Source organism: Nilaparvata lugens, chromosome X, assembly GCF_014356525.2.
Source record: "Nilaparvata lugens isolate BPH chromosome X, ASM1435652v1, whole genome shotgun sequence".
Classification (NCBI taxonomy): Eukaryota; Metazoa; Arthropoda; class Insecta; order Hemiptera; family Delphacidae; genus Nilaparvata; species Nilaparvata lugens.
Window position 1 is genome coordinate 96477998 of NC_052518.1, and position 27590 is coordinate 96505587.

The 27590-nt window shown below is 34.9% G+C and overlaps 1 protein-coding gene across 1 annotated transcript; it reads right to left on the minus strand.

Moving 5' to 3' along the window:
* Positions 1–177: 177 nt before the first annotated feature.
* On the minus strand, positions 178–27590 carry LOC111058891 (double-stranded RNA-binding protein Staufen homolog). Its single transcript, XM_039442129.1, has 11 exons — positions 27448–27590; positions 25690–25747; positions 24530–24660; positions 22801–23005; positions 21510–21646; positions 19242–19443; positions 15153–15349; positions 5376–5519; positions 4499–4627; positions 1796–1958; positions 178–428 (listed from the first exon to the last, which is right to left on the minus strand). The coding sequence occupies exons 2-11, from the start codon at positions 25730–25732 to the stop codon at positions 178–180; spliced, it is 1602 nt and encodes a 533-aa protein (XP_039298063.1). The 5' UTR covers positions 25733–25747; positions 27448–27590.

Consider the following 27590-nt stretch of genomic DNA (forward strand, 5'->3'; position numbering starts at 1 on the left):
TATTTCAACTTTAAATAACTTATCAGAGTTCATAATAAAAAATAGCGGTGAAGGCAACAATTGGAATTGGGTTGATAAAATTAGCATATCAGTTTTCTTTAATAACAGGCAAAAATACCTAGGTCGATTTGTTAAGAATAAGAAGCTATCAGAATTACTCAAGTAGTAGTATATTACTCAAATCATGCTTTGATTTGACTTGACAAAATATGAATGGAAAGTGATTGAAAGAGAAGGACAACCGACCTTTGGAAAATCCGAGTACTGAACGGTGAAACCCACAAGCTTGGCGAGATACGTGAGCTGGTCCTTGGGTCTGACGCCTGACATCCCATCACCCGAATTACTTCCAACTTCATTTTGATTCTGATTGCCTCCATTTATGTACTCTTTGGCGAGGGCAGCAGTTGTTTGTAGGTTCGAGGAGCCTGGAAAAATACAAGAGCATTGTAAAATCCAACATACCCACGAATAATTGCGGATAACAGGATATCTTGACTTACGGTAAATGGAAATACACGCTAGTGATCTGGAATGAATTGGTAATGGATCAGTAATATTGCTTAAATGTTACCTTAACCAATTGGGCTTTCAAACTCCATTTAGCAAATATATTAGAGTTTCAATTTAAAACAGATGATTAAGTCCGGTTTGCACAGTGATAGTTTAAACTAAATTAAATCTATATCAAGTCTCTTTTGTTATAATGTGATTCATTTCGAGTTTAAGCCACCAGCTGATCAAATTCGGTTAAAGCTTTGTCTGTGCAAATGGCCCTAAATGTGGAATAAAGTCAGAACACATCAAATATAGTCGAAATAGACATAGGCTCAACCTACTTAAATGTAAAACAGATGATTGAATATGGAATTAAGTCAGAACACATCAAATATAGTCGAAATAGACATAGGCTCAACCTACTTTAATGTAAAACAGATGATTGAATGTGGAATTGAGTCAGAACACATCAAATATAGTCGAAATAGACATAGGCTCAAACTACTTTAATGTAAAACAGATGATTAAATGTGGAATTAAGTCAAAACACATCAAATATAGTTTTAACCTAGGCTTAACCTACTTATAAGACCAGTATGAATCGAAATTCGAGGGAGGGACAGTTTTGGGCTGTGCCTGTTGGTCCTACCCCAATCATTCTAATGATGTAATGAATAATTGTGTATCAATTCAACAATAAATGAATGAACGGATGAAAATATGAAAGTGACCTCTACCGTCTTCTAAGTTAAAGCTGAGTTGACAGAACGTCAAAAAAAGGATGGCTGGGACTAGAAAAATTCGAAAAATTGTAGATTTTTAGGTAGTACATTGAAATAGTGTCGGTAAGTCGGTACTCAAAGAATAATCGAAAATAGGAGGATTGATAAAGTAGATTTTCCAAACAGGCATATGCTGTAAAAGTTTTGAGGGAGGAGGCTTGAGTAATGAATTCATAAATCGAAAAATACACCATATTTGTTGATTATCATCATTCAAGAATACTGTGACAGATTATAAAACAATAAACTTCATGAATATTATGAAACTATAAAATGATTCAGTTAACTGCGTACACATTTGAAGAAAGTTGTTTTGGATGTTTCTTTTTTATTTAAATTGGAAAGGTTTCATCTATCAAACTAAAAGAGGTGAGGTTTGTAAAAAAATAGGTCAAAAAAGTTTGACACAACAGCTTTCACACCACTTATTTTTCAATAAATCTATCTTTTGGACTAAATTCATTTGTTAATAAATAGACTAATTATAAAGAATAATCAAAATTGAATAAACTAACCAGATTTTCCGTTGCTGCCAGTGGATGAACTTCTAGTATTGTCAGTCATGAGAAGAACTCCCGGCACCAACTGTCGACCCCCACTCCCTCCAGCTGTTTCGCTTTTCTGCTTATCCTGATTCATGAACCCGTCCTGCTTTTCTTGGTTCATATACATGTTCATCTGCAAAGACAAGTTCCAGGAGCTTTAGTTGACTACATGATATAAAAAGTAATAACAGTCATTTATATAATGGAGTGAAATTCAATTGGCGATTCTCCATTTAAATATATTAATATATTTCCGTTTGAACAGTTGATAGCTTGGAAGTATATTGATGACAGTAAAGTATTGTGGAAAAAGCACTTCAAATCCGGAACTTCCAATAATGAATATAGTTGAAGCATACCGTTTTTAATGGAACAAAAATATAGATGGGATAGTGTCGAATCATTAGGGTTTGGCAATTTCAATATCACTCTGTAATTCACCGTCAACCTTTTGAACAACCAATGTCACCTAGCACATGACATTAAATAAAAATCTGGTGTGGCGCACTCACACAACTTTCCTTGCCGTTATGGAAATTGATCACCTGACGCTAGTGTTCCCGCGCATCTCAAGTCTACTATTCAAAGATTTGAGCCAGCTGGTGACAGGGCAATAACGCTGAAGACACACGAGGTGTGCTATATCTTCATAGTGGATCATTTAATAGAATCAACAGTTGCCAACAGTTCGCAATTGGATAATCACATTTTCTCGAATTTCGAGCTTACGTTCAATTTTAGGTGAAAATGTTACTGAACATTAGTTGTAGAGATTCTCATGCTGAATCTTTACCACTCGAAATTTTTTGTTTAAATTGTATCTGAAGCCTGATAATTGAGAATCTAAAATCAAACTTTGCATAGATGGGGCGGAGCTCCTGAAATTTTTACAGATATGGGACTTGTGGCAGTTGATAGAGCTTATCGATGACTATTTCAGGTATAACTTTAATCAAAATCGTTGGAGCCGTTTTTGAGAAAATCGCGAAAAACCCTGTTTTTGACAACATTTTCGCCATTTTAGCCTCAATCGCATTTGATTGAAATTGTTCGTGTCGGATCCTTATATTGTAAGGGCCTTACGTTCCAAGTCATTCCGTTAATTGGGAAATGAGATATCGTGTACACAGACGCACATACACTCATACACACACACACACACACACACACACACACACACACACACACACACACACACACACACACACACACACACACACACACACACACACACACACACACACACACACACACACACACACACACACACACACACACACACACACACACACACACACACACACACACACACACACACACACACACACACATACAGACCAATACCCAAAAACCCCTTTTTTGGACTCAGAGGACCTTGAAACGTATAGAAATTTAGAAATTGGGGTACCTTAATTTTTTTCGGAAAGCAATACTTTCCTTACCTATGGTAATAGGGCAAGGCAACTAAAAAGAGAAAGTTAATATCAACTAATCATAAATTTTATCTGTACAACTTAATAGAATAGAAGTAGAATAAGGCCCATATTAGTTTAGGAGACAAGGCGGGGTTGCCAGTGGGACACAAGTGGTGTCCATATGTGTAAAGTAAGCAGGGACACCAGCAAGGTATTATGTAGGGCTGACGACCCATTTGAGGCACTTGTGGCTGTCAAAATCTGGTGTTCCGAGCGCAATAAGAGCTAACATCCCGCGACTCGCTCATTTTGTGTCTCCCTGCTGTCCTAAGGTAATAAGCATTTTCAAGTAAAAAGGATAAAGCATTATAGAAAATAGCGTTCGGTACTTTGAATTATATGATTATAATTATATAATGCAATTTAATTTTCTAATTCTAAATAACTCAAGTTGATGAGTGAAATATATAAATGATTGAATTTATTGAATGCAAGAGAAAAATTATATATAATAACTAGTAGTTCTGCGAACAGTAGACCTTACTCATGAATACAACTTCCAAATTAATGAGAAGGGCCATTATGAAAGTACAGTATATTGTGAAGCAGAATGTTAAATGCTCACAACTCGGTTTCCATCTTTCCGATCTCTTACTAGAAGGAAAAAAAGCTAATAGTTTTCCAGAAACTATTCGTCTATGAAACAGGGAAATTTCGTGTTGGAAAGGGAAAAAATTGTGCAGTCAAGCGAGACGTTTTCTACAATTAATAAATACAGCACATTTTAGAGCGGCACAAGTTCTATTATAAAAATGAGAGCCAATTTTTTTTACTTATATTTATTTTGGACAAGATTTACTCTTAACATATTGTAAATACAATGATCTTTCATTTTGAAAAGAATAAAAATTGCTGTATCTTGCAAAATAACGGCGCTAGATACGAAAAAGTAGCTTTCTGGAAGGAGGTTGGTCTGCGGTTTTTCAAATTACAAAAAAATCGGAGGTCTTATCAAAAATCGTTACACATACGTTTCTGCGCCTTGTTTCAAAGAACTTGTATACCAAATTTTATCCAAATCGGACAATAACTGCGACTGTAACTGCGGTACAAACAAACCAACAAACAGACAATAGCCGATCGAGTCAAAACTAAGACCTCAGCTTCGCTTCGGTCAACCTTGTCATCATTATGTGTAAATTTTTCCCTTTCATTGACATTCGAAAACGTTTGGTTTGTGGAATCATCTTCAACTTACTTTCTTATAACCAGGTTGCGTTGTTGGAGTGGAATATCCCATTTCTTGTAATAATCCTTCAGCGGCATTCCTTTTGGCTAGTTTCTTGTTAGGACCCGTTCCATTGTAAGAGTACTCTCCAACGGACACCTGCAACACATCGCATTAAATTCAACACATTCTAGAAATTATTTAGAATGTTTCTAATAGCAAGAGGCACTATTTCTAGTTCTATTACTATAGAGGTTCTATTTCCTCTGAGGTTTAGAAAAAATATCTAATTATTCCGATCAATGTTGTTAATTTCATGTTTCCAACTCCTTCTGCTTTCTTGAAATATATTATGATAATAATAATAATAATAATTGAAGGGTAGTACATAAATCGTTAAAAAAATTGAGTATCTTATATCTCACCTGCTAGCTGCAAATTGTGGGTTCCATATCACAAAATTAAATTTCGTAAAATTAAAATGAATTTCTCACTATCTATGTTGACCTTGCAACCAGCTATTCACAAGCAGACTATCTTGGTAAAACAGAATATTTACATACAGCTCAAGATGGTTGAGTCGCTTATAAGGACGCATGGAATTTAAAGCCATTTCTCATCACCGACTATCTATAACTTTTCTATTAATCTCTGTTTTCAGTAGCAAGAAAGATATCTTGACTTCCTAGTACTATGAAATGGTTCACAGTATATTAGCATGTTTAACTAAGTTTAGTGGAAAGTAATGGAAAAATACGCTAGAATGTGGACATTCTGAAGAAAAAATCATAAAAACTGTATAGTATAACATTGAGTTGAGATCAATTCAAATTTCCTGAAATACGTGACAAAAATAATTATGATTGACTACTAGACAATGTATTAAAATGATTTGATAGTAATTTACCTCGATAACAAATTCCTTCTTCTCAGGTCCTCCTCTTTCTTCTTTCAGCGTAAATACAGGTTCTTTCTCTTTTTTCGCTTGCTGTATTTGAATTAGTCTTGAAATAGGATTTATCTCGTCCGCTACTTCGGTTTCTGGTTTCTCCTGATTGAAAATATAAAATAATTATTAGGCATTTTATTACACAGTTTCACATCAACATTCAAGGGGACTTAATACAGATTTTAGAAAGCAGTTTGGCAAACTTTGAAAATTGAAACTTTACATAGAGAAAATTCAAGATTTTCTAGATCATGTTTTCAAACGAAACTAATTTTTCTATTTTATAATAAGCATGGCCAGATTTAATTGAATGGAATTAATATAATTCAAATGAATATTTCATTCCCACATTTAATTCTGAATGCGTGTGCATTATTTGAGAAACAGTTCATGAGTTTTGCGAAATAATATTACAATGTCTACAGGAATAACTGAAAATTTATGAAAATTTGCGAGAGAAATGTACTCTCTCTATGAAAATAAATCGTATGACTACATTCTATTTCATTTCTACATTATATCTATTTATTACATCAATAGAAAAATTACAACATATGGAGGTTTACAGCTTTATGTCAAAAGAAGCCTTAATAATTGGAATATGGTTATTCTAATTATTTTCAAGGATTGTTCTATGAACAGTAACGATTCCAATATAGGAAGTCAATAAAATAGTAACCTGAGTTGTGGTAGGGTTGACAGCTCGGATGAGGTTCCTAGATTTCTTTTTGGTTGGTTTTGTTTTCCTCTTCATCCGATTCATGGATACACTCATTCTATTGGTCAATACTATAGCCATCTAGTCTAAAGACTAATGAGCTAATTTTTTCCATCCTAAATTACTACTTGAAAAATTGAACAGTGAATTTCTCATTAGAAACTCTTACTGCTATTGTTTAATTAATATGTACACTTATTGACTGCACTATAGAAGCTAGATTCACTCAATCACTGCTCTGCTCTTTCACTGGACACTACTTGAACAAGCACTACACTAGTTCAAACGGTTTCCTCCTTTTGAGCCTCCGCACCAACCCTCCATTGTCTAGCAGCTGGATCGCCTCAACGTTGTCATGTTGGTGCAGTCGCCCCTCGTGCCTCTCCGCATGCCTCTGGATCTCGGTGGACACCAGATCGACGTGAAGGTCTCTATGAAGATCGCTGTTCCTGACATACCAAGGAGCATCCACAATGTTTCTTAGCACTTTGTTTTGAAAACGTTGAATGATATTGATGTTGCTTTCTTTGGTACACCCCCAAAGTTGTATACCATACGTCCATACTGGCTTTAATATCTGTTTGTACAGAAGTACTTTGTTTCGGATTGAAAGGACAGAGTTTCTTCCGATCAGCCAATACAGCTTCTTATATTTGATTCCAAGCTCTTTCTCTTCTTCTTGACATGGGCCTTCCAGCGAAGCTTTGCGTCCATGGTCATACCTAGATACTTGGCATCATTAGCATATGGTACAACTTGGTTGTTGATAGTTATTGGTATGGGCAGGTCCTTCTTATTGGTAAAATTGATGTGAATCGAACTTGTTTCATTCAATTTCATTCTCCACTTTCTAGTCCAATCTTGAATTTTGTTGATGGATCTCTGTAGTTTCTCTGTTGCAATATGTATATTACTGTCTACTGATAATATGGCTGTGTCGTCTGCAAATGTTGCTGTAGTATTCTCATCAAGGCTGGGAATATCGCTGGTATAGAGTAGGTAAAGAACTGGTCCCAGAACACTGCCTTGAGGAACTCCTGCTTTAATTTCCTTCAAATCAGAATATGAACTTTCATGCCTGACCCTAAAGTATCTGTCAGTGAGATAGGATTGTAATATATCTGTATATTGCTTTGGTAGCACTTTTTTGAGCTTGAAAATGAGACCTTCATGCCATACTTTATCAAAAGCTTGCCCTATATCAAGGAAAGCTGCTGAGCAAATTTTTTTCTCTTCTAAGCACTTCTCTATTACATTTATAATCCGATGCACTTGATCTATTGTTGAGTGTTTCACTCTGAAGCCAAATTGGTGATTTGGAATTATGTGCTGTCTCTCAATTATTGGTTTTAGCCTACTAAGTAAAATCCTTTCAAACAACTTGGATAGGACCGGTAACAATGATATTGGCCTATATGATGATACTTCATGTGGCTCTTTACCTGGCTTCAGTAGCATTATTTCAACAATCAATTCTCTGATTTCCGCAGGGTAATTATTTCCAGTGGTTCTTCTTCTGATTTGTGGGGTATTACACCATGCTGCCTGTTGGATATCAGTCACAAACTTCTCCAACTCCCGATCAATATGTTCTTCGTTCCTTAATGGTGAGTTCAATTCTATTCTTTCCTCCAGCATCTGTTGGAAGCCATCCCAATCAGTGCGGCTATTTGCTAACGCTGGACAAGTATTTTCCTTCCGTAGAATTGAATCACTCAGAGTCATAATGATGGGTGAGTGGTCGGAATTAAGGTCGAAACTATCCTCTAAATGCAAATAATTAACTGATATATTTTTTGTCAGGAAGAAATCTATGAGATCTGGGATTTTCCTCGTATCGGTGGGCCAGTAGGTTGGTTTACCAGTTGAAAGAGCTTCGCACCTCATCTCTTTCATTGCTTCGAAGAGCTGTCTTCCCTTGTGAGTTGTTAAGCGCGATCCCCAATGCACGTGCTTTGCATTGAAATCACCACCAAGAATGAATTTTTCTCCTAACATATCAAGCAATGTCGAATACTCCTCTCTTCTGATGGAATATCTGGGAGGACAGTAAATAGCTGCAACAACAAAGTTATAATTTACTGCTTGAACTGCTACACCTATCAATTGAATTCTATCACTTTCATGTTTCACTTCTTCATGATGTTGTAGATTGTCTCTGATAATGATGGCACTCCCACCCCTCGCGACATTGCTGGGATGTAAAGCATGATAGATCTTAAAGCCTTTGAATTTGATAAACGATTGATTTGTAAAGTGAGTTTCAGATATAAGACATATATCTATTTTTTCTATGTCTAGAACTGCTTCTAACTCCTGTTGCCGTTGTAACAATCCATTCGCGTTCCATTCCATTATTTTTAGTGAATGAATCATTTGAATTTCAGTAGTCTACTCTGTTCTAACTTCTGAAATTTAGATTGTAGTGAGGTGATTATTTGCTCTTGTCTATCCAGTTTTGCCAAGATTAGCTGCAAAATATTATTGGTGCCTTCTTCTACTTCACTTTTTGGCTCTTCCAATTTCGATCTATTTTCTTTTGAGACAATCTGGGCGAAAGTCAATTTCTTAACTGCACTACCATTGTTTAGATTGTGAGCTTCTGTATTTTCCGTGATTCTTGGTGGGATATTTTGAATGATTTTCTTTCGTGAATCTGCAATAGTTTTTGTTTTAGTAGAATTCCTGATTTTTTGCAATTCGATTGCAACAGTGCAACCTCGATAGCTGGCTGGATGTGCTTCACCGCAATGAATACATTTTGGTAGAGCATCGTTGGGTTTCGAACATTCCTTTGTTTGGTGTTTACCTGCACACTTAACACACCTAGGCTCCTTGTTACAATATTTTTGAGTGTGGCCGTATGCTTGGCAACGTTTGCATTGCGGTATCAGATTGGCCTTCTTCAATGCTTCAACTTCCACTCTACAGCCAAGTATATTTTTCAATTCAAATACTGTTTTTATATCTTCTTCCGCGCTGAATGATACCATGAACATATCTAATGGTTCTCTTGTCTTCCACCTCAGCTTGTTTACAACTTCTAGAACTTTCAATCCTCTTACTTTCAAATCTTCCAGAATCATTTCTGTACTACAAGAGTGATGAAGCTTTTTAATCATCACTCTTATTGGTCTCGACTGTTTATCTTCATAGGAGTGCCAGTTGAGCCCATCTTTAATCAATTCTTTGGTAATATTCCGATAAGTTTCCGAATCAACTGCATTTACTTTAAATGTTTCTTTACTTAACAGTTTAATCCTAAATTTGTCAGCTGGTGACACTTTTTTCAAACTCGTAAGAAGTACATTCAGATTCTTAATACCATCCACAATGATTGGCGGTGGTGGCATTTCTTTCTTCTTCCTCTTCTCCTCCTCACTGATTGGTTTTTCCACAGGAGTGATTTTATTATTCAAATTTTGTTGCTTCTTTTTTGCAGACTCATTTTTGATTTCTGGTGATGGGGTGCTAAGCTTCCTCTTCTTGGTAGCCCGCTTAGTACGAGTTCTGATCCATTCAGTTTCTTTAGCCCATTCTTCTTCATTTGTCGAGTAGTTCTCGGCTGCTGAGCTAGTAGGCTGTGGGCTATGGATCTTTTTCTCAATATTGAGAAATCTTTTTTCCAAATCCTGCATTTTTTGCAAGAGTTCGGCGTTGCTTCTCTCTAGCTCCTTCCTCTTCTCATCAGATTCCTTCCAGGCGATGAAAAGTACCTGCTCGGCTGAAGATTTGAGTTTATTTGCTTTTATGTATTGATCCGGTGAGCACTGGATTTCTGGTGTATTTGCCATGTTGTTGGTGTCCATGCTCTCGTTAGTGGCTTCCCTTTCTTCTTGCTCTGATGCAGGAAAACTTGGTGGCTTCACTAAGTCGGACATAGTGCGATTTCGCTACCATACATTTCAAACAGCACTCGTAATCAACACTCGTAATCCAATAAATATGAGGGGTCCTTTTATCCAATAAGGCAATTTCTTCATGCATATTGAAATACAAAACTAAGATAATGCCAGACACTGATTCTCTAATATTGGGTCAATATAAGTGCGGTTAATTTTAAAAGAAATGTAAGGGTCAAACCACAAGAAGCGTTTTTTCAGGCGTGTTTGCAATGAAAGCGGATGAGTCGGTAGGGCAGGAAAATCTCAGATTGACTGATAATCAGCTGATTGAGTTGGTGTTCGGGAATCAGCTGATAATCAGCCAATCGTAGAGCTTCCTACCTTGCAGACCTGTCCGCCGCCAGTTCCTAAAACGCCTGGAAAAACGCGTCATGTACCTTCGCCATTAGTTACTTAATAAACAGATTTTTAATAATTGTACAGGGTATAGGTATGCGCACACCGATGCGTACAAATTCGTTGCGGAATTTTCAAGAATTCAGACTGCGGTTTCCAAACGAAGTTTTCGTTGCGAAATATTGGGGCACGCACACTGGGAAGCGAAATAATCGCAATGTGGAGCGCGGGAATATTCGAGTTGACTTATGTTGTTTACAAGGCAGACGAAACTAGTGTAGTTCCAGAACTCGCCACAAAATTCGCAACACGAAAAAGCGCTGCAAATGCTGCATGTACCAAAAGCTGCGAATTATTCGCAAGGGAATATTTCGCAACGCATTGGTTTGCGCCAGCACATACAAAACTATAAAACAAAATAGAAGAAGTTTATTCAATGTGTCAAACTCACGTCCGGATCAGGCCAAAGTTCATCGTCTTGTGAAAAACCGGGTTAGAGACTTCAAAAATTCAAGTTTCTTGTCTCACAAAACTACGTCACCCCCAGTAGCAATTAGAAACAGCTCAAGTCAAATAAATTTCGAGAAAATAACAATATTTGCGGACAGTCATGGTAAAAATATAGTGAATCTCACGGCAAAAAGAGTAGACTGTAAGGTGACAGGAATGATAAAACCAGGTGCTAAATTCGAAGATGTTGCTTCAAGCTGTGAGCATGAGAGCAAAAATATGTCAGATCGCGACTTGGTCGTCCTGATGGGAGGAGGAAATGATATGGAAAAATTTGGTGCAAAAAAATTTCTAAGTTCTTTAAAAAAATGTTTATATGACCTGTCGCATGTGAATATCATACTCATGAATGTGCCTCGTAGATATGATCTTCCAATTTCTTCTAACATTCATCATCAAATAGAGAGAACAAACTTAGAGATAGCTAGGATTTGTCGACAATTCAAAAATGTTAGGCTTTTAGATATTAGTAACATAGGTCGGCGTTTCCATACACGTCACGGGCTACACCTCAACTCGCTGGGAAAGCGCTACATATCTGATTTTATAAGTGGAGCATCCATGCAGGCAATCAATGAAGTGGAAGATTCAATACCTTTAAACTTGAAATAAACGACAAGGCTTCGCTGAAAGCTGCCTCTTTTAGACAAGCAACTGAAACTGTTCTAAATGATGAGGCCTCACTTGTTATGGATGGCGGCAAGTATCAGTTATCAATAAACGACAATCAATTGAACATAGAGCTTGATTTTGACGATAACACTTCGTTGACAACAGACAAGAATGACTCAGAGTGGATTTTACTTGTTCAGAATTGAGAAACAGTTCTACCATGAATCTTTTTCTTATTAATATCTGTTCAATGCGGAACAAAGTAAACCAGATAGAGCTGATAGCTGAAAGTAGACAAATTGACATCCTCTGCATAAACGAGCATTGGCTACATGAAGATGAAGTATCATTTTATGTGCCCACTGGTTTTACATTGGCCGACTCATATTGTAGGAATACAAAAACGCATGGTGGCTCATCTATTTTGATTAGAGACTCATTGAGATTCAAGAGAATGGACGTATCAGATTTCACATCAGACAGCCTCTTTGAATTGTCTGCCATTAAATTATTGCCAGTGAATTGTATTATCCTATGTCTGTATAGAGCACCAGACTCCAATGTTAAGGATTTCCTTGTCAAGCTGGAGGAGCTACTAATATATATTACTTCTAAACCATATTCGTATGTTGTCTTAGCTGGTGATTTCAACATGAACATTAACATATCTGATTATGAGAAGACAGACGTAAAGCAATTTATAAATGTTCTAAGATCGTTTGATTTGTATAGCATGCACTCTCATCCAACAAGAGGTCATGCTTGTATAGATAATATTTTTTCTAACATTGATACTAATTCATATGATTGTGAAATCTATAAGCAAGACCTTGTATCAGATCATGCCGGAGTTTTGGTTCATATTCGTCAAGATGATTTTCTTCTCAAAGGGCCTAACCGACAGGATGACGAAAACAACTGTTGTTTAATAAGAGTAGTGTCTCCTAGTAGGTTATACAACCTAAGTCAATTCCTTTCAAGTCTGGACTGGTCACAGATATTCTATGTATGGGACGTGAACGAGGTAGTACAAAAATTTATGAATATACTGTCTCAATACCTGACGACGTTTTGCCCTATGAAAACCCACAAAAATAGAGCCAAGGACTCAAACATGCATGTTAATAGTTGGTACACTCCTGAACTCAAGACCATGAAGAACCACCTGTTAGTCTTGTATAAAATTTGGAAGATCCGAGGTGCCAATGAAGACAAAGAGAGATTCAAAGATTTCAAAAAACTTTACACTGAAGCGATTGCTAGGGCAAAGTTGTCACTCAACGACAAGCTGTTGACAGAATCTAACAATAAATGTAAAACAGCATGGAAAATCATCAACAATGAATCTAAACACAAGAATAAGTCATCAACTACAATCAACATTCCTCCTGAGAAACTGAATGATTTTTTTCTTAGTGCAGGAGTTCATGCTCAGGATATGTCTATCTCTACATCAGTTACAATGGAAGATATGCTGGAAAAATGTAATCTCATCAATTTAAAAAATGTGGCTGCACCAAGATTTGCATGGAAAGAGGTTGACATTGAAACGGTGAAGTCCATAGTGGGAAATCTCAGTTCCTCAAGAAGTGAGGATACCTTTGGTCTTTCAAATTATACGGTGAAGAACATTATCGATTCGATTCTCCGTCCACTGACATGTGTAATTAATTTGATTATGATACTTGGAGCTTTTCCTGAATGCTTGAAAATGTCGATAATAAATCCAATCTATAAAAAAGGTGAAAAGGAACTGCCAGAAAGCTACAGACCAATAGCAATAGTCTCGATCGTAGGTAAAATCATTGAGGCATGTCTACTGAAACAGCTGTATGAGTACTTTGTAGAAAATAATTTGCTCAACCCCAATCAATTTGGATTTAGACCAAATCATTCAACAACTATGGCGATTGAAAAGGTTGTCAACTACATTCTTGAGAGCTTTGAAAGCCAATGTATGGTTGCTGGTGATCTACTGGACCTGAGTCGTGCGTTTGACTCCATGTCACATTCAATATTGTTTGAAAAGTTGAGATACTATGGTATTGAAGGTAGCGAGCTGACTCTGATTCAAAGCTTCTTGAGCAATAGACAACAGGTGGTAAAAGTAAATAATAAACTATCTAGCCCAAAAGCCGTGAAAACAGGCGTCCCTCAAGGGTCTGTTTTGGGGCCGTTTTTATTTCTAGTGTTCGTAAATGATTTCAGTTGTAATATACCATGCTTTTCAATATTGTATGCCGACGACACTACAATTCTCAATTCTGGTGCGAATGCGGAAAATCTTATTCATGACCTTGACATTTCAACAAAAACCTCAAAAATATGGTACAATGCCAACAGCCTCCGTCTTAATGAGACCAAAACTGAGAGGATATTATTTTCCTTGAAGAGCAGAATAGATTCTAGCCTAAAAAACTACACGAAGCCGGTCAAATTGCTGGGCTTAATGCTGGACAGTAAGCTATGCTGGGAAGACCATATCGAGTTTCTTTGTAAAAAACTATCAAGAGTCACCTTTCTTCTACGTAAACTTAAACTATCAGTCAGCCCTGGAGTTTTGATGATGGCATACTACGGTCTCTTCCATTCACATTTAAATTATGGTCTCCGTTTATGGGGCAACTGCTCTTCTGCCAGCAGAGTGTTTCTATGGCAGAAAAAAGCCATAAGATGCATTGCAGGACTCAAATTCAACGAGTCATGTGGAGATGCTTTCAAGAAACTTAGCGTCCCATCCCTTGCTAGTATGTATATTTATGTAAATCTAATTTACATGAAGGAAAATGAAGATAACTTTATGAAACAGCAAGAAAATCATGATCACAACACAAGAAATAAATTTGACTTGATAAAACCTTCTATAAGGCTGCACAAGACTTATAAAAGCCATAAATACCAGCAGGTTATTCTTTTCAATAAACTTCCCTTAACATTTAGAAGTCTTCCAAGCAGCAAATTCAAGAGAATAGTAAAAGAACTGCTGAGACGTAACGCATTCTATACAATAGAGGAATATCTCGATAGTCAAATATTGCAATGTTAAATTTACACATGTTAACTTTAAAATGAGAATGAACTACTCACCTTGTTTTGCCTGCTTGTACGGAATAACTTACTGTCGCGACTAATTTAAGACATTTTCTCATGGCATGACTGTACCTATTATAGCCTATTTATTTTTTATTTGTAGTTTTTAACTTGACACGATCCATATATATTATGTTATATTTGTTGATCAATAAACAATTTTATTCTATTCTATTCTATTCTACACCGCAATGGTATTAAATTTCCGCACGGCAAGTTCTGCGAATTGAATTTGCACCGCAACAAAACTTTCGCGTTGGTGTGCGCCTGGTATATTTTGTGCTTATGAATAAATATCATATTATGAATATCATATTCATTCAATGAATAAATATCGGGGTTCTGAACCTTATAATATTTGTTACATTGAACTTACAGTTACAAATGATATATGTCAGTAGTGAAAAGCAACTAACAGTTGTTCTTCAAGAACCCTTCAAACGATCAATATGACTACCATAAATCTCATGGCACACATCAAGTCCACAGCCAAAAATGAATATGCTTTACAATCTCAAACTGTCAATTCTATGAGAGCATTGAATGATATTGTATGTTAAATACCTTCTTTCCGTTTCCTTCGCCAAAGGTGACGAATGAGTCGGCCACCTGACATCGTGTGGCAAAGGTGCGCATGTGTGGAGGGCCACTTGCGTCAATCACTTGGAACCTGACGCTTAAATTCCTCTTCAACGCCAGTTCATGGACGAGTGAGATTGGCGATTTCAAGTCCGAAGATGAATCACTTTCAACACAGGATCCTGTAGTATGAAGCACAATGATAACAATCAGAAAATTACAATATTTTATATTATCTCAACATGAAACAGCTGTTATGTAGCTAAGGTTAACGTGATATTTTCGAGCACAAAATTTAAGTGGTTTTAATCTTTATTTTGTGAATTTAAAGTTTGTTTCATGTTTTTACAAAAGTTTTACTATCAATCTATTCAAATTTAAAATGTACTGTTTTATTCTAATCTATTTTATCAGATTGTGTACGTTCTGTGTACAGTAAATTGTTCCAGTTCTAATCGTAAATTGTTGCATTACGTGACTAGTGCAAAATGTTCCCATGGAACGCCATTTCAAAATCGTTGGTTCAAGCTTTTGGCGCGCACATATAAAGTTAATTTACACTAAAATGTGTCGTTTACTAGCTGCGTGAATGAAGAAAGGCTGTTTTACAAACTTACCGTCTAGAAAAAAATTTACAAACTAAAATTTTCTATAGAGAAAGATTCATTTAATGAATGGTTATCAAACATTATATTGTTGGTTATGTATTCTATGGCTATGCTATGGTAAACAAACAAACAATCAGCGCATGCGCAGATAAGCAAGCAGACTACAATCATCGACCAATGAGAGCTCAGATAGTTGGAACTGTACCAGGTCGGACAATTTACCACGCTTCGACTGACCTGTGGGGCAGAATTCTGGAACTGGAACTGGTATCTGGTACAGAATCTGTCAAAACTCTTCCCATGAAACGCGGAACTTTTTACCTGGTAAATTGTGAATCGGACAATTTACCACATTCCATGTACACAGAACGGGCCATTGTGATTTGGTGTAGAAAATTGAAATGGACATAACCTGTGTATAATATTTGGACAATTTGAAACTAAATTAGGAAATTGAAAAAGTTTTGGGCAATAGCCTGTTTTTTCTTGGTGTAAGTGTACGTCTAGTGCCAAAATACCTGTCATGAAATTTTTGGTTGGGATCGATTTAGTATGTGTTTTGAGCACAAAATCACAAAAATTAAACGGCGGTCACTATTGTTTTTAAAATAAACTAAGTTCAAAGTGGCACAATTTTACATGCATTTAACCTATAAGTAGCAGCCATTTTAATTATCGAAATCATCAAATTGTGATATTCCTAATCTAAGTTTTCCTAACCTAAAGCTTTTCCTAACCTAAGCTTTTCCTAACCTTAGCTTTCCTAACTATAATATATTAGAGGTGTTTGAAATGTCCTGAACAAAGTGAGGTTAGTAAAACTAAATTATTTTTAAAAAAATTATGATGAGTCGCCGCCGTTTATTTCTTGTGATTTTGTGTTAAAAATGACATACTAAATCGATTCCAACCAAAAATTTGATGACAGGTATTTTGGCACTGGACGTACGCTTTAGCCTATTTCTTTTCCGATCATTGTATTAAATAAAAAAATAAATAATAGTTATTTGTATATCTAGAGTGAAAAGTGCTGTTTTTTCTCCCTGAGGGAAGCCGAGTGCAACAATTTTCCTGAGGGAGAAAAAACATTTTTCACTCGTGATATACACAACATTTTTATAAAAACTGCTAATAAAATAATTTTTAAAAACGTATGTGACCAAACAATGTGTTACAACATAATCTAAAAAGTAAACAGAAACAGCTGGCTTGTAATCACAGTTCTCCTCCGACAGCACTATCTGTCGGCTAAAGTTGTAACAACAATGACAGCCAAAACTACAGCTATGATGAAGTTCCCGTTTCAAATTTGATTAGTTAATAAGTAATATTCGTTGGCTGATATTTTGGATAACATGGAATAAAAGAAAAAAATATATACATTTTTTAGTATAGTGATATGAAGTTTGTAATAATAATTTCAGCATACAAACATAAATTTTATAGATCGATCAAATGTCTGGTTGAGGTATTGAATTTAGTTGGTTTAATGACTACTCTATATGCTTCCTCATCTGAGCTTAGACCTTCTGACCTATTCCAAATGTAAGTGTTTAAAATAGGGATGCTTCCCATGTTATTTAAATGGAGTCACTTTTACTCCCTAGGGAGTTTTTCTGTTTTTTAGTACCGAGAGCGAAAAAGTGACACTTTAGTATCATGTTTCAGGGAGTAAAGTAAGTACTTTTGACAGTAGGTGGAGGAAAACAAAATTTTATTGTCGAAAAGCCTTTACAGCATAGACAACGTCAATATATAACATAACAACGATAAGTTCAAGTCACACACTTCTACAGTAGTATAACACAATGCTCATGTAATGATGGTTAATATTAACAAATAGAATAACAACAACAATATTTACATTTGGACGTTTCTACTATAGTATCACAGTTGAGTGATGAAGAGAAGTTGAATTTAGATAACAAGATAATCAGACTAACCAACACTTATAGACAGGTACTAATTATTTACTAACATATATTTACTAGGCACTCATCGAATTCAGTCAATTTATAAAACGGGTTTAATACTAGCCAACTATATATCTTTTGTTTAAATATCTTTTGTGACACATTATGTAAATGGGAAGGCAGTTTGTTGAACAGTTTTTGTCCTGTGATCTCAAAACTATTAAAAGATTTTGTCAGTCTTTGGTGCTGTATATCAATGCGATTTCTGTACCTAGTGTTAATTGAATGAACATCACTTCTTAACTGCAGAAAGGATAGGTTCTTATGGGTGTAAATGAGGACATAATATACATACAAGTTTATCACAGTTGGAATTTTTTGATTAATGAATTTATATTTGTTTGTGCTAACCTGATAAATAAATGAATAAATACATATATGAGTAGGCCTACATAGAAATATAACTGGGGAATCATTGTCTCAGTATAAGAATAGAAACCCCAAGATAAACTATACATTATAAAGGCATAATTTTTATTATTTAAAATGAAAATTTAATAATTTATTTACTTTTAAATATTGAGAATGCGTTAAAAACTGTTCCAAATTATCCAGTGGAACGCTTGCTTTTCTTAATTCTAAGATTTACGATACACGAATTAATTTCATCTCGAGTAATGGTAGGTCATTATGAACATGACATCTAAAATGATTTTGGATTTTATTAGTAAATGAATACTAACAGCATCTCGTAATAATTCATTTCATCTAAATGATTGGATAGGTTGGTACGTATTTCTGGCACAGACAAGAGATATTCGATCATCAAGTATCCTAAATAGTACTCTCATAATTCTAACAGCATCTCATAATTCATTTCATCTCATGGGTTGGATGCACGTATTTCTAGTACAGACAGGAGATACTTAATTATCTACCAGCACGTATTCTAACCAGCACTCTCAAAAAGTACCAATTAATTCAATAAGGAGATCCGGGTGTTGCTTGAATCATGGAATTAATAATTGGACATGTTACTAAACAATATAACTCATGCTGAAGTTATTGAAATATTAAGCTTTGTAAGTTCTAAATAGTGTGTTTGTCTTTCTGGTCTCCAAGTGTCTTTAAAAGTTTGTACTTTTCCAATTGTTTCAATTCATTTTAGCCGTATTATTTTTTATTAAAATATGTTTCTTGTTTATTTTGGATTGTAAAATGGAGTGTGTAATTGGAAAATGTGAAAGTGACACATAACCTAGCGCTACATTTGTAGCGACTGTTGTATGAATTAGAATTGAAACTGTTTTGGGCAAGCTACCGCAACTTGTGTAATATTCTAAATGATTGAATAAATACATGAATAAAAGATGTTTATAGCCATTTTCAATTTAAAATAAACTAGTTTTTAACATTATCTCCAATGATTGCGGACAATCGTAGCTAGATATAATAGAATATATATTATTGTAACAGCTTCTGAGGTTAGATATCTGAATCTGAGATAGAATCAGTATAGATATCAGTACGTAATAAATGGAAGTTATTCTTACCAGAGTCTTCACATTCAGATAGAGGCGAGGATCCTTTGGCTACTCGGTTCTCTTCGACGGGCAAATGTCTCAGTTCGTCGAGAGCTTTGGAGGCAGCGTCGTGGCGGGCCGCCTGTACAGTTATGCCTTCGCCCTCAAACGTTCGCTCGCCAACTTTCACGCTCACACGGAAACTGGTCGCGCCATTCCTTCCAAACGCCCTCTGCCACAAAATAATTGATTAATTCATGTATTCAACATTATAATCAACAAATCGTTGCAATGATTGAGAGAAACAAGAAGCACAGCCCAAATCTCAAACTCTTCAAAATAAAGTTGTTTCTAATTCTAGAGAAATTGGTGAGAAAAGTGAACAGGTTGGTTGAAATTAGGGATGTCAATCCCGGGATCCCGGGATCCCGGTCCATTTTTGATACCTAACAATCCCGGGATTTTTCAGCGTCAATCCCGGGATTTTCGGGATTGTAAACCTGAAAAAGTGAATCATATTTTTCCAAAAAACAATTCAATATTGAATTCGTTTAGATGAATATGAGTTTTTATAACTAATTTATTGTTCTAAGTGTTTGACTAATCAATTCTACAGGCACAGCCTACAGTTTCATATACATAATATTGATTGTATACTGTACTCTTTATTGGCTTAATAGAATTCGCATTATCAGTTCGCATGATTGGCAGAATGGTTGTTGTCTCTAAACTTGTTTACACAGCACCACAATTACCAGTCTAGACGGTGCAATATTTGCAATAGTGCTGATGGCATTTCCTTGAAATGCATTCCGAACTTTGAAAAGACTTCAGAAATCAGAAATAAAAAAGCACTAAACGATTCACTCTCTGTCTAATTATTCCTCTCCTCTTCTCTTCCTCTATTATAAGTAGAATATCCAGTTCAAGTAAATATTTTAGTTTGCTCTTCGAAATTTCATTTAGTAGTGTAGTGGCAGCTTTCGCGTTGTTTGGTCGGTATGGCGTTATGGTCTTACAAAAAGTATTCTATTTTATTATTAATATTATTAATCCAAGTGATATTAATTCACTTTACAGTATTTGACGTAATTAAAGTGTGAGCTCTATCCCGTCCTGATGTAGGATAGAAATGCTCTTGTTTTACATAAAAAAGACTCTGATGAGTTATCTTGCTTTCCTCAGTTTTCACTATCATCTAGGATACAGCAAATTTAAGGTAGGACATGGAATATAACAGTTGCTCCTAATCTTGAAAACATTTATAGAAATAGAATGTTCAATTTTAATATTATTCCCAAGTTTTTTTTTTCATTTTAATGATAGCCTCTCCCTCTTTAATCGGCCCTTTTTCATCTACACACACTGTTACTGAACATGTAATTGAGGAGGAACAATTGGTAAAAAATGAATTAAACTGATTTTCGCCAATCCCGGGATCAGTCCCGGGATCCCGGGATTGATATTGGATAATCCCGAAATACCGGGATTGGAAATCAGTCCCGGGATTGACATCCCTAGTTGAAATGCATCAATGTAGCCTAAAGATGAACATACTGAGATTATCATAAGACAAAACAGATTGTGACTTTATCAATTTTCAACACAAAAACAGCTACCCATCAGGAATCCAAGATTTATGCATTTGATAGCATAGATTATGCATAGATTATGCATTTTTTGTTGTTTGAATATGAATTGAATTTGTATGTTTTGTTAATGTTAAGGAAGCACGTTTGGGGTTTACCTGTTGCTTCCTTCAGAAATTGTAACTAAATCGATAAAAAGTAGAAATATACATAAATAAGTGGATACCTAAATAAATAAACATTAGCATTGTCAGAGTGTGAATCCAGTATAAACAGGAATATATTGACATTAAAAAAAACAAAAACACTTTTCAGCAATATCACAGTAATTAGAGATTAACAAAAGATAAATTTGATTTGATCAACAATGTTAGGCTTCCTTTTCTCAATGTATAATATCCATATTCATATTTCAGGGAGCTTGGAGAATTCTAGAAAATGTTGCACGGACGTGAATCAAGGTTGATAAACAATAATTTCAGGTTGATGAGATTGCACCTCTAATTGCATCAATGTAGCATTCAAGTTCCAAAAGATGAATCAGTTGAATAACGTTCTACTTAGTTGAATATTTACTTACTTCCTCTATCGATTTAACCTTCAATCTTTATTGACTTGAAAAGCATGACGATCATAACATTTATTTCTAGACTATCTATTGAGCTACAGTACAAAAATAGTGAAAATGAATGGCCAGTAGAGGGCTTACCTGATTGTAGAATCCTCTATTATCATAAGGGTACTGATTGAAGCGGGCATCCGGAGCTGGTTCAATGATTGTGTAGACAGTCGGTTCCCCTCTCCTCATCGCTAACGCATTCAACTCTACCGTCGGCGTTATATTACCTGAAACACATAATCAAGACATTCATTTTGAAGTATGAAGGTACTAAAAGCTAGAATGCATGTTTTCAACTGATTTTAATTCTAAAAACATTGAATTGGGAACACATGACCAGTTCCTGTAACAATTGGTACGGTACACCATCTTCTGTGAAAACTCACTCCCAATAATCATTAAAACACCAAATAAAATAGCTGACCTATGAAGGCGAGTTGTATTAGCTCCGTTGGAAGCATCCTGCCACAGAGTGTCACGTTTGAAAGAAGACATCCAACAAGTCATTTTGATCAATGAATCTACTAATCAATTATTAATAAATTAAATTGAAAATATTATTTTCTTTTTGTCTCAGAGTTGATTTCAGTTCAACCATATCTAAACTGCAAGTGTAGCAGTTTTCCTTCAACATGGCTAGGACAACACAACTCAAATGGTAAGAAACCAACCAAACTGAATGTTGTTCACAAAAATAGACCGTAATTTAAAGCAATTTTCAAGTACGATCTAACCTGCCTAGTTGCCTATAGTGAGGTCCACGTTATAATGACAGTGGATAAAGATAGAAGAATAGCGATGCCGATTCGCTGCATTATTTAATTATATTTCTACACTGTCAAAAACATAATTGGTATCGTTGTGGACCTAGAAAAGGATAGTACCACCGGCTTTGTCGAATGATAGACAAGGATAGCAAAACCAAAGTTGATCAAATACTGTCATTATAACGTGGACCTCACTATAGCAACCAATAGCAAAAGCCGTAACCTACAATGCATTGAAACTTAACGAAACTTCATTTTAAACTGGATTAATAAATTCATATCAAATCACGTTTGTTATAATGTGTTTTAGTTGCAGCCACTAGTTCAGTTCAGTTGCATTCAATTCAGTTGAAGCTTTCACAGTGCAAACGGCCCTAAGTCGGTTTCATCATAACAACAATTTCAATAACCTTCATAACTCAAGGGAAACAAACACATTTTTCATTCTAATCAAGTTAATATGAATATTTCACGGTTGATTTATCTAAATTCAAAAAGTTCCTATTAAGAATCGTTGATGGACATTGGTCTTGATTTAGTTAGTTGTACTGACCCTTTAAAAAGTTCATAGCATAGACCTATGTGTGAGACTGGTTGATTGGAGGTGTACTGACCCTTGGTGAGCCTGGACTTGAATGCCTTGGGCGGCGGATGGTCGTACTTGGTGAGTTTGAGTGCATTGCTTGCAGCGGCGTGCTGCGCCTTCTTCATGCTGGCTCCGTCGGCCGCATACTCCTCTTCGCCCAGCTTCAGCGTCACCATGAACCGCTTCTGGTGCGGCGGGCCCTGTTCGTCCGTCAGTCGGTACTGGTGTGAAATCTACATAAACAACACAATCAATCAATCTCTTTCTTCAAAACATACATAAAAATTTACATGAATGCGTCTTTCTTTATTTATTATTTTCAACAAAATAATAAAATAAATAAAAGTAAAAAGAAATACATCAACAATAGATAGTCTTAAATACATATTGAGTTGGCACTATAATATTCTTCATAACGATTGAATGAAAAAGACTAAGAAATTGTCAAAAAACCACTGATTTATTGATAATTATTAGAAAGACCGGTTTCGGTTATTAAACCATGGTGAATAATTACACGAATGGTGTAATAACCGAAACCGGTCTTTCTAATTATCAATAAATCAGTGGTTTTTTGACAATTTCTTAGTCTTTTTCATTCAATATGAATAATTACTACAATATCAACTTCTCAACTACACAAAAAAAACAAAATTCTTCATAACTGTACAATTCCAATTCCACAATATACTTTTTCAGTTTGTTTTTAAACCTTGTAATATTATCTTTTTTATGATTAATACTAGTAGGAAAAAATCCATTTCCATTCAAAAGCTCACATTCACTTCATGAAGATCCAGTTGATCAGGAACCAGCCTTGGTAGACAAATTCAATACAACACAAGAAAATCCTTCAAACGATCAATTTCGATTCAAAGGGTGACATTCATTTTAAAATTCAGTTGATCAATAATCAGCCCAGGTAGGACACTTCGGTACGTCCAGTTTTCAGTACATCAAGTTATTGATGCTTTCAGAAAGACCTGTGGATTTTTCGAGAGATAGGGACTTGTCGAACTGAAAACTTGACGAGCTGATGTAATCCCATTCAAAAGATACGGCCGATAAAGTCTGCTGTAGGCTAATAGACACTCATCTATTCATATCTACGCTGGGGATTGTTCGGTTCGAACGGAAACAGTCGACGCTAGTCTGACAGATCAAATTAGGAAATGCATTAAATTAAATAAGCTATATGGGATGAAATAATAAATTACAAACAACTTCTAAATATACTTAAACAATATTGGATATTGTTAACAATTTCAGATGAATATTCGACTCTTATTTAGATGGGTAACCTCAACAGGATTTCATTCCGAATTGTTATTATTGCGATGGGGTATTTTTAAAATAATAAATGCCATCAAGATCCATTTCAGTAATTTTAAATAATACAATTATTTTAAAGCCTAACCTATCAGACATCAAATTTGTATTGTTCTACTTGAATAAAGAATATGAATATGCGAATACCTAGTTTTCAGAGATATTAAATTTGCCTACTGCTAATTATGAAGATTTCAGTACTACGATAATAGGTATTGTACTACCTATTATTGTAGTTTTCAAGTTCTAGTACTACAACCAAAGAGCTACACGTATCAATTTTTACATGAATATATAAAATATAATAATTATTATGAATGAAATGGGATGTAATAAATAATATAGAGTTGAAACCACAATATTGATTCATGAGCATCATGTACGTAGAATATGAACTGAAAAATGTTTCACGAAAATAGTAAATTTACCTTGTTGTACATGGCAAGTTCATTGACCAAGCACATGGGTGTTTTGTCTTTGAAGTTTGCCGTATAATTGGAAGCTTCAAGTGATTCTTTTTCCTGGGTCTCTGCAGACGAAGGACACTGATCTCCACCAGCTAGAGCAAAAATCACAGCTTATTATTCATACTAATCTTATACTGATATTAAAGAGAATCTTCCACTTTGATAGTACAAAAATGTCTTCTTGAAAATAAACAGTAGCTACGTACATTAATAGATAGAAACAGGAATGATAGATTATAGAAATATAGCATAACCTTGAGATCATACATATTATTAAATAAAAATTAATAGACAGAAATAGAATTTTATTGAATAATGACAATTTCTTAGTCTTTTTATTTAATGATAATTTTATTAGGTTCAAAAATGGCCAGAAATCCTGTGATGAATGTTTTTTACGAAAAATTAAGAAGATGAATCAGAGGAACAACAGATAATAGTATTTACATTATAATTATAATTATTGGATTTTTATCTAGGTTGAACGTTCTAATTGTAGTAGGCTATATTTCGTTTATGTGAGTTAAATCTTTAAAACATTTTATTTTCTAAAAATGTGAAAAAATCTTCAATTTTAATCATTTGCTGCTTGATGAAGAAACAATAAATTCGTTGCATAGAAACTGTCTGACTATATCAATTTGATGATGCGCATGAGCATTAAAGAGCATCAAGCCCCAAGGTCAGGTTGTTTTGAATTAAAATGCAAACATGATTATTCAAATACTTATACTTGAATGAGAGCAATTATACGATTTTGGAAACTTTTTTTTTGAAAAGTACACACCCTATCAAAGCTACTTTTGAAAGATAGAACAATATAGAAAATGATTGTAATTGTTAGTCGATGGAGGAATGAGCCAAAAACCCTTCGAACTATTCATAAATTTGTTGTAACGGGAAAAGAATTGTTTCCGATAGTTGTCAAATGTGAATAACATTAAAGTACTAATGTGGAATTCAAAGTTAGTTTAATTAGGAATATAACTTTTTATTGGGGTGTTCCTCTTTGATTTTGATGAGTGCAAATAAAAAAAAACTCATGATTAAAGCATGCTAAGCAAACATTCATAGTTGAGGCGGAAACAAGCAGAAAGAGAACATCTGAGAATAATACTTACAAGACACAGCTGGCTTGCGACCAATAGTTTTATTAGAGGTCATTTCGGCTTAAACAACCTGAAACAATACAGTTATTATTAAGCACTTGAAACAGTAATATAAGAAATTATCTCAATGGTATCACACTTTATTGATTTCAAGCAGTAGTAACTATACTGATTTTAATAGACCCAGACTGGAAATAAAATTCAAATTCGACTACATCATGAATAACAATTTTTTATTCTAGCACTCGAGCTGTGTACTTCAAAAAGCAAACTATATAAAACCTTAGTAGGCCTATCAAACGTATAACATTATAAATTCAATTTACTGCCTTATTTGATATTCTAATTTAATCTCAGGAGTGCATATTGCAACCGAAAGAGACACAAGGTAAATGATATGAGTCTTTTTAATAAAACACTTTGTACCTTATGAGCATTGAAAATATCTATAAATTTGACATGTATTGTGCATAGGTAGTGCATTAAATGTTTTATCATTGAATAATCATCATACATTTTAAATAATTGATAATACGAACAAAAAAAATAATGCTAATTAAGAAATTTGCAGAAATAAGGACTGAAAATACATAAAATTGCTTTTATATGTTCTCAATTCAAACACGTTTGGTTATTTTATGATTGAGTGTTCAACGTATGAAAGAAATACTAAGTTGCGAAAAGAACTTAATACTAGAACAAGTAAGTCGCGGTGGAGATCGATGCCACTAAACAGCTGTACAATGATAAAAACATTTGCAGCCATTGATATAGATATAAAAGATATAGAAGTTCAATAGGGAGCTGAAAATTTCATATCGGCCTGACAGTTCTATTTGTACCCTCAAGCCAGTTATAGGCCTACCACTAGCTCCGTAAACAAAGCCATAGTGCATTCTGGTGACGTCAGCACAGGTAGGGCTACTCACCACCTCCTACACCAATAAAAACACTAACTCACATTTTTTGTTGATTTCAGCTGATCTATATCAGCCACGGTAGTGTTTTTGTTGGTGAAGGAGGTGGTGAGCCCTAACTGTGCTGACGTCACTAGAATGCACTATGGCTTTGTTTATGGAGGTAGAGGTTATAGTCCAGTCAAATGGTCGTTTTTCAGGAAACAGCCCCGAAAGAATTTATCTCGACGGTTCTATATGTATTTTTGGGCGCTGAATTCGAATCCGAAATTTGCTGACATGCCAGAAGGCGGCTTCACCCCCAAAATTTCGGACTTTTTTTCGAATTTCTCATTTAATCTCGTTGAAGCCTTCAAGGGTTCAAAGTTTACAATAAATTTTGATGGTAAAGATTTTTATATTGAATTGCATCATGAGTTGCAATACCTACATTACTCATAATAGAAAGTATGGTTTATCAATAAAAAGCATCCTTGAGTCAGATCTAAAAAATTGCAAATAGCCTAGTTTTTATTGGTTACTTTGCGAAATTTCCAAGTAAATAAAATCCTTGATGAGAATAAAAGTGAATACAGTATACTTAATACGCGGTCAGAGAGTTATATTGCAATGTTATTTTTGAATAATATCTAAAAAAAGTGAACACAAAATTCTGGTTTTCATACAAATGCTCCAACAAGATAAAAAAATGAAGGTTAGGTTTTCAATGTATCTAACTACCATAAACAAAAAGCCTTCTCTCAATAAAACAATTTGCAAAAAGCATAAAATCGTGCTCGAAAGTTTGAACAAATAGTTGATGATAAATTTAATAAAATAAAATAAGCTTTAAAACAAAAGAATCCTAGCCTACCTGTTCCAGGTAATCTGTAGGCCTATATAAAACAAGCTTGAAACACATCGGTACGTCAATCACTAAACATTATTCTAAACAAAGTTATCTTGCAAGTCCTAAAACCTTGAATAAACTTGAAAAAATGAAATTGCACCCACACA

What these genes read in the sequence shown, in the direction of transcription:
- LOC111058891 (XM_039442129.1), bottom strand. Translation starts at nt 25,732, where the DNA reads ATGACCTCTAATAAAACTATTGGTCGCAAGCCAGCTGTGTCTT. An exon ending in CAAGTCCAGGCTCACCAAGG is followed by an intron (nt 21,647 to 22,800) that starts GTCAGTACACCT and finishes TATGTGTTTCAG; the next exon opens with GTAATATAACGCCGACGGTA. An exon ending in CGCAACCTGGTTATAAGAAA is followed by an intron (nt 1,959 to 4,498) that starts GTAAGTTGAAGA and finishes TTGTCTTTGCAG; the next exon opens with ATGAACATGTATATGAACCA.